The 8,415-nt window shown below is 29.9% G+C and overlaps 1 protein-coding gene across 1 annotated transcript; it reads left to right on the top strand.

Moving 5' to 3' along the window:
- Positions 1-1,304: 1,304 nt before the first annotated feature.
- On the top strand, positions 1,305-6,631 carry LOC139425376 (uncharacterized). The gene is made up of 3 exons (XM_087162231.1): positions 1,305-1,416; positions 3,108-3,303; positions 6,403-6,631. The coding sequence occupies exons 2-3, from the start codon at positions 3,132-3,134 to the stop codon at positions 6,549-6,551; spliced, it is 321 nt and encodes a 106-aa protein (XP_087018357.1). The 5' UTR covers positions 1,305-1,416; positions 3,108-3,131; the 3' UTR covers positions 6,552-6,631.
- Positions 6,632-8,415: the final 1,784 nt, after the last annotated feature.

The raw sequence follows: 8,415 nt of genomic DNA, 5'->3' as shown, positions 1-8,415 counted from the left end.
TTAGATCTTCCTTTATTTAAATATTGATTGGCATTTGATCGAGAAATAATCTTTGAATACAACTATGTACATTGATTTCATCAGACGCCTCATGTGAATTATTTAGTAACAAATTAATAATCATTTGGTGTAAATAATCAATTAATAATGAGTGAATAATAATTTATTACCGAGTTTAAAACCTTCATTTCTTTTACTCATGCATAGAAAAAACTACATTTGTACATTTGTTTAAATTAAACCTTGTTAAAAGGGAAGAAAAGATGACGTAAATTGTTTATTAGAATGGTGGATTCGTATATCAATATTTGTATGACAGAAAAACAGAAATTTATCAAAATTTGAAGAATTAGCATTAAGTTTTTTGATTCACAAAAAAGAATAAAAACAATTTGATTGCCTTTTGATACTTGAAGGAGTGCATAATAATCACAATTGATTAAATATAGTTACATGCAAGGTGTTCAATAATCCTCGCATTTTTAGAATCCTTGTAAAAAGGAAAGAAAGGATAACGTAAATTGTTTATTAGAATGGTGGATTCGTATATCAATATTTATCGAAACAAGACGGAGAAACAGAAATTTATCGAAATGTGAAAAATTTATTCATAAAAAAAGCATAAAAACAATTGACCGAGTTTAAAACCATCATCTCTGTTTTTCATGCATAGAGAAAAAACTACATTTGTAGATTTGTTTAAATAAAATCTTGGTAATTGTCAGATATATTATCATAGTTCTTTATAAAAAGTCATTTTATGCGTGTATTGTGAACAAGGAAAAGATACCATCTTAAATACTTTTATCTATTCATTAATCGAAATTTTGTGTACAAAATATAAGTTCAATTTTATATTTTAGAGCACTTTTAAAAAATGCTGTCTAATCCACATGCCTATTAATTAAAACACGGAATCCCTCACAAAATCATAATAATTTGTTGATAATTATTGATCAAGAGGATTTAATTTTTAACTTTCAAAATATCTGAGGAAACTACAATTTTAGAAACTATAGTCACAAATGTACAGTAAAAATATGACATTGATTAGTCGATGTGAAGGTCAAGTTATTAGAAAAATAATTGGAGTAAATAAATGCTTCGTGTCCTATCTTAGAGATATTCTGGACAAAACGATGCAAAAATAGTTATGATTTATCGATTCATGATTTATAGCAGTGCCAAGCCCTAAGTTGATTAAACTCATGCTATATGGCTTAGTTTTTATTACCTGTCGATCATGCACAATAAATAATAGAAATTAAATTCTGTATGAGTATATTTGAACACATTTGTTAAATCGTGAATGTCATATTGCTAATCCGTGTATTTCTGTCTTCCCTTCAGTATATATATTGAGATACGTTTAAATGTCGTTACAAAGAAATTTGAAGATTCTAATATACTTCAAAGGTAAAACAGTTTCTTTTCTTTTGTTGTCATGGGCATAGTAAAACTACTGTTTCTTCCTCGTCTTGTAAAATTAATAGCCAGACCCAAAGAAAAATTACTAGAAATTATTAATTATTAGTTTCAAATTTTGTCTGCTTCCGATTCTTTGATATTTTCTAACTCTGCAGAATTTCGAAATATTTAAATTTCCTAATTTTAAGCGAATTCTTTCTTGTATTTTTAGCAAATATCTTCTGAGTGATTTATAGTTAGTTTTCCGTTATTTGGGATGCGGTCTGTTAACTTTGAATCTCAATTTTGGTGAATAATGAATTCACGGGGAAATTTGTTATATTGCTACATGGTTACATTACATTGCACTATTGCTACCTAATTCTAAAATATCAAGATGAAGTATCCAATAAAAATTTTAAATTTTTTTCAATATATATATATATATATATATATATAAAGAGAGAGAACGTAAATAAGGGAGCTATTGCGTGACAAAAGACTCCATATCCTGAGCCATTACGGCTCTTCCCTGAGGTATTGATTTGTTATGGAACTTGGAGAACTTAGTGATCTCTGACAGGCTTTACCAGCCAGTCAATCCCTGCCCGATGTCAGTCTATTCCTGCCCTAGGAAATGTTCTCGATTTAAAATATTAGACACAGTTTTTATTTTATTCTTGCGAAGAAAAATTTTTTTTCTCCTCGAGCTCTAGGGAGACAAAATTCTGAGGATTTTCAGAAATTTTGAGAAAACATTACAGTTTACAACTGGCAATATTTTTGTGAAACACGTGAATCATTAAACTGGGCATTATTTTACGTTCTACAGAGTTCACACTAACTATTAAATCAAAAATACTTTCAGTGGACCTTTGTATAGTAATTCTGCAATCTTGGAGAAAAAAGGTGAATTTCGTAGAATATTGTTCTTTAATATTCACTAGTACCAACAGTAAACCACGAAGCTATATACCTCTATGAATGCTTAGTAAAAAGTAGAACCTAGGAAAAAAACGCACGCGAGTGTGTTTTTTTAAAGTAACCTGATTGTTTTTAAACTAATATTAGTGTTTTTCTTTTTTTTAGTAATAAACCTATTTTATGTATTTATTTATTTATTTTTCTTGTTTCTGGTCACCACTTTTTTGTGCTACACATTTTAGCACTTTGAAATTTTTATATCTTGCATGAAAATATTGGAAAGGAAAAATTTTAGTCTGCCTATTACTGAAGAACATAAATTTCTTACACTGATTTATACATATTATACGTTTGTTGCATAGGTAGTATAATACCCTGTTCTTTTTGATGAAAGTGTTAAACTTTTAAAACAGAAGTGCTCGAGGGTAGTTTGTTGAATTTAATTGAAGAAAGTTCCAGTAATCATACATTGATAAAAAAAAAATACTATATCAAGCAAAAAGATTTTCTTTTTTTTTATTTCACTTTGTTTTAATTTCTTCATTTGCTTAATTTGTTAATTTAAATGATGAAGAAAAAAATATTTGTCTTGAAAATAAATGTTTGAACTCATTCGTGGTGAAGAATGTGTTTTCTCAAATTTCAAATGTGTTTTCTCAATCTCAAAATCTGTAGCAAGGTCCCGTTTTACTGGCACATTATTTTCACACATTAATCTAATTTTTTTTTATTCCATTTTTCCATTCCATAATTTTTTTTATTATGTTTTACCGCAGGTCGAAACCATCATTAAAACAAACATGTATATGTACCAGACTATTTTCTTGGTTTTTGCTATTTTACAAATTTGCTCAGCTGCGCAATGCTCTACTAGCCAGTGCGGAATATACAGTTTTCAGATCAATTGTAAGCCAGGCTACAGACCAGCTTTTGCCACATGCAGTTGCTGTCTTACTTGTGAAAAAATTCTGTGTAAGTTGATTTCTTTCATGAGTGAGATACTTAAATTATTCTAACATAATTGAAATGTTACCATAATAACATCATATGAACTTCATAAGGTACTTAACACATGAAAAATATGTAACTTCTACTAAAAATATTTGCTTTCTTGTAAACTAAGATATTACAAAAGGATAAAATGTATAACAGCAGTATTGTTGTCATTTATGCAGGAAATGTTTTGGGCACTTTTTTTTTTAAAAAATCCATGTATTGTTTTAAATATTTTGTTCCGTTCTACTATAAAATAAGAAAACGAATAAACCTGATGGATATTGTATTTGAAGCAACAAAAACTAATTTAAGAAATTTTGTAGTTTAATATTAGGTGCAAAACTGAAAATATTATGTTTCTGCGTTAAGTAATTTAAGTTAATTTTGATTTAAATGTATCGTAAAAATTAATCTTTATATTTGTCTTTACATGATTAGCTTTAAATTTTAAATAAAATTTAAGACAAAAGGTATCACAATAAGACTTTCAGAATCCTTCTTTCAAATACACTCTATAACAAAAAAATCGACGCACCAGGAAGGAGTTGTCCAATTGCAACGAAACTTGGTGGATTAAAAGACAATGTACAGAATAGTAAATTATTAAAATTTGAGAACAATTGAATATATTATTGCAGAGTTACAGTAACAAGTTCAATAAGGTGTTGACACGCCTCTAGTCTGGATACAAGCTGCCACACGGCGTGGCATAGACCGTTAAAGTTCCCGGATGGTCTCTTGCGGTATTTCCTACCAAATTCGATCCAATTGTCGAACGAGGTCATCAACATTCCGTGCCAGATGCAATCGCCTTCCCATCATATCCCAGACATGCGCGATGTGAGAGAGATCTGGTGATCTGGCAGGCCAATGAAGAGTTTGACAAGCTTGCAGACGGTTCATAGCAACACGTGCCGTATGTGGTCTGGCATTGCCTGCTGAAAAACCAGCCCAGGGAGCTGCAAAAGGAACGGTAGCAAAACAGGTCTTAGGATCTCGTCGACGTACCGCTGTGCAGTAAGTGTACCTCTAATGACGACCAAAGGTGCCCGGCTGTCAAAGGATATGGCACCCCAGACTATAATGCCTTGTTGAGGGCTGGTGTGTCGTGCAATAGTGAAGCCAGGATCCCCCTCTGCCCTGTGCGTTTCCAAACACGTCTTCGATGATCGGCAGGACACAGTTGGAAGCGGGATTCGTCGCTAAAGACTATACGACCCCAGTCGGCATCATTCCAGCCGGATCGAGCAAAAACATTCATGCATACAAAATTTCAAAGCAATCGGATGATTGCTTCTTGGTGCGTCGATTTTTTTGTTATAGAGTGTATTTAATTTTAAAAGAATATGAAGTTGAAAAAGATTTTAAAAAATTTCTGTAGTCATAAAAATTCATAATTTAAAAATAACAATATTTTCCAAATTTTGAAAAATCAGATTTAAATGGTTGTGCGATAGATAATTTTATCTCAAAGATGTAGCAATAAATTTGCAACGTATCAATTAGTTTGTTTATTAAATGCAATGATTAAGTAAAATCTAACTCAGCTTAAAAGCAGCATTTTAAAATTAATTTCAAATCTGTTGCTTTAAATTTTGAGAAAAAACTTTTAAAGAAGATATGAGTAATTGACGTAGCTATTTTATACTGCATACGCTCATAAATTTAATTTTTTTTCCTTAATTTTGTAATTTGCCGTATTGGGCAACGACCAAAAAAATTTTGATAAGCAGTTTTCCTTAGCAAGTTTTCGTCTTTTTTTTCTTAAAAAAAGCTTGAGATGATAAGGGGTATTCTTCAAACTTAATTCTTTACTATTAAGCAAAATTTGTTAAAAATGAAACCAGTATTGTTTGGGATCATCCCCCATAAAAATATATTTTCTTTCTCCTGTTTTCTTTTCTAATGCAATTATAATTCAGTGTAAAAATTTTTATTGTAAGGTATCTTTATTAGTTATTTAAATTTAACTAATAATTCGAAATATTATTTGAAGAATGTCTTTCTTGTGATTTTTTTTTAATGGCGGGCACTTGGGGGTTGTCCCATTGGCCACAGGAATGCCAGAACGTTACCCAGTGGGCACCTGTGGCGAAGCCACATCTGTGGAGCAGCGACCCCCACGTCACACAACCACAAACCCATTTATAGGGCGGGTTACATTCACACAATCACACACGAAGGAGAAAGGACATAGAACACAGAGAGAAAGAAACATCCATGCCCTGAGCAGGATTCGAACCCGCGGCCAATGGCTCCGCAGTCAGACACACTAACCACTCGGCCACCTGGTCGGCCTTTTTGGAGTATTGCTTGAAACTTTTTAATATTCTAATATGTAAAGATTTGTATTTTTTTATTTGTTTCCAAATACGATTAACTACACAATTTTAAAGAAGAAAATGTTTTTCTTTTTCCGCGTATGCGCAGAATAAAAGGACTTTATTATTAGTCATATATTGTGCCGTTTTCAACGATTGCTTTTAAATTTAAAAGCTGAAATTTTTTAACCAGTTTTAAGTTGCTCTAGAAATTTTGTTGAATGTTTTTAAAGTTATAGCAAAAAATATAAGATAAAAAATAAGCATTTCATAAAAATTGCCATGCCTCCTTTAATATTTAAATAAGGCTTACGAAATTTTTTGCAATTATTACTTATAACCAAAACTATCGTTCCAAGTTACAAATTTATTTGCTACATTTTTGCATAGGGTGTACAAAAATACTATTTTTCCTTTGCAATTTATTGTTGATCACTCAAAAAAGATTTAAAATTTTGCTGACGTGTATAAAAAGTTGCATAATCTAAACATTTTTGAAGTCATAAAATAATTTCTTAAGTATTTCTTGAAAGGGACGAAAAAATGATTTAGCATGGAAGTGTCTCCATTATTTTGTTCACCTCCTGTATATGTTATCATTCAAATTGCGTATTTTTTTCTTAAATACTGCAAAAACATTAAAGAAAAATATAGTTTTCAAAACATAAAGAATATCATATTTTTTTAATATTTTTTGGGCCTGGATGATCTTTTTTATCAATTATATTAATGCATTTCTTTCCTTTTTTTTCAGATGAAGGAGATACTTGCCAAGGAGCAAGAGCACCTCAAAATGAAGAAACGATATACGGAGTAACCTATGAAAACTTTACCTATGCCCAATGTGGACAAGGTCTATATTGCGATTCGAATACCAACACTTGTCAACCTAGTGAATATTAATTATTCCACATTGCTTCAATTTAATCTGGATTTCCAAGAGTTATGATTCCACTGGTTGAATTAAAATAATGTTTCAAGAACTCCATGTTGTTTCTTTTCTTTCTTTACACTCTCAGAAAAAAATAGATTCAAGTTTGAAATGTATCTTTAACCATGATTTCGTCAAAATTTTATGTAACCTTAACTTCATTAAATTAACTTCAATGATCCGGATATCTTTGGTTATAATCAGCATAATATTACCATGTGTTATAAAGATGACCTTTATAGGTTTTCCTTTAACCCATATTCAAATGAATTAACCATTTATTTGTAATATTTATTTATCCTCCGTGCTTAATAATATTCTCTGATGAACTACGTTTTTAATTTTAATGATCATTCAAAATGAAAGTATTTGAAATTAAAAGTGGTGTTTATTTATAATAAAGTATTACTGTGAATTTACCTCATTTTACAACATTTTTCGATAAATATATTTTAAAATTATTAAAAGGTGAAAGAGATTTGTTAATTATTATAATAAATCTCATGCAAAAATGTAATCAATTAAAATATGCAATCAAAGTAATGAACAAATAGTAAATGCTTAAAATTTTAAACCGACTGTAAGATTTTATGTTCCTGGTGTGTTTTATGTTGATGTCTAATCTCTTAAGCACACATACTTAATGGCGATTTATAGAAAGCAATTTTTAAGTTTCAATTTCGTAAAAAATGAAAAATAAAAATAAAAAGTTTTTATGATAATCGCGAAAAATTACTAAGTTTAAATTATACTTTAATAACGAATCGAAAACTATATCTGAGAAACCATATCTACTTCTCTTTATTTTAACTTTTATAAAATTATCGGTAAAAATGGTTTAATAGAGATTTATTTAACCGTTATTTAACATTATTCGTCCAAAATATCCAAGTCAACTAAGCTCATCTTATGTAGACAATTTGTTTCATGCATGTTTTGTACATACTTTAACAGAGAGGGCTAATCGATCAATCTCAAGACCGGCTAAACAGATGTTCGAATCCAGCATTGATATCACAATATATCTTCCATCCCTTCGATAGAATTAAAGTTCCTCGTATTTTGCACTTTCTAATCAGTGACCCCGGACTATTAGAATGCAAGACTATGATTCACGCATTTTGGGTACAGCATATCTACAGAGCTCCAGTACCCTTTAAAATACTTTCTTGTGATATGGAAACTATGCTATTTGTAAATAGTTACAAAACCGCAGATTTTTGTGTTCATGTTTTTTTTTTACCGTTTCAGTTTTAATTGGTTTCAAACTCGTAAAGGTAAAATAACTGTTCCTAATCATAAACTGCATAGTTATTCCGATAGACAGACTGCTACCTGTTATTTTAATTGAATTTTATATTACTATCTATTACATTTAAGAAAAAGGCATGAATATAATTTCGATAATAAAATAATTTGTTAGAGAATGCTTACGTGCAAATTTTTTTAAATAGCTCTTCCAGATTGGGCTTGCAGCAAAACTTTTCTATATCATTTTTGAACGCAACTTAAGAGGTAATTGAACAACTGGTATAAATGCAAGAGTATATTTGCTGAAATTTTATAAATCAGATTTTTTTTTTCTTTTGATATAGTTGCGAATAGTTAATTATGGAAATTGATAAAAACTCGTATTCTAAAGCATGATAAATTTTAAGGTGTGATGTTAATAAATTCAGTAACTGAGAAAAATCGTAGTAAAAGCTAAATATAGTAAAATTTACCGTGCTTCTGACAAAAAGTTTTTCTCCGTGCTACACACGGTTAGAATTTTCATTCTGAAATTAATATAAAATAACAGGCAACAATCTGCTCATCCGATTAAACATAAAGTTT

This window comes from Parasteatoda tepidariorum, chromosome 1 (assembly GCF_982258835.1).
Source record: "Parasteatoda tepidariorum strain Cologne lab strain chromosome 1, Ptep-v5.0, whole genome shotgun sequence".
Taxonomy (NCBI): Eukaryota; Metazoa; Arthropoda; class Arachnida; order Araneae; family Theridiidae; genus Parasteatoda; species Parasteatoda tepidariorum.
Note: the sequence above shows the minus strand (reverse complement) of the source record. Positions and strands in the feature narration are given on the sequence as shown.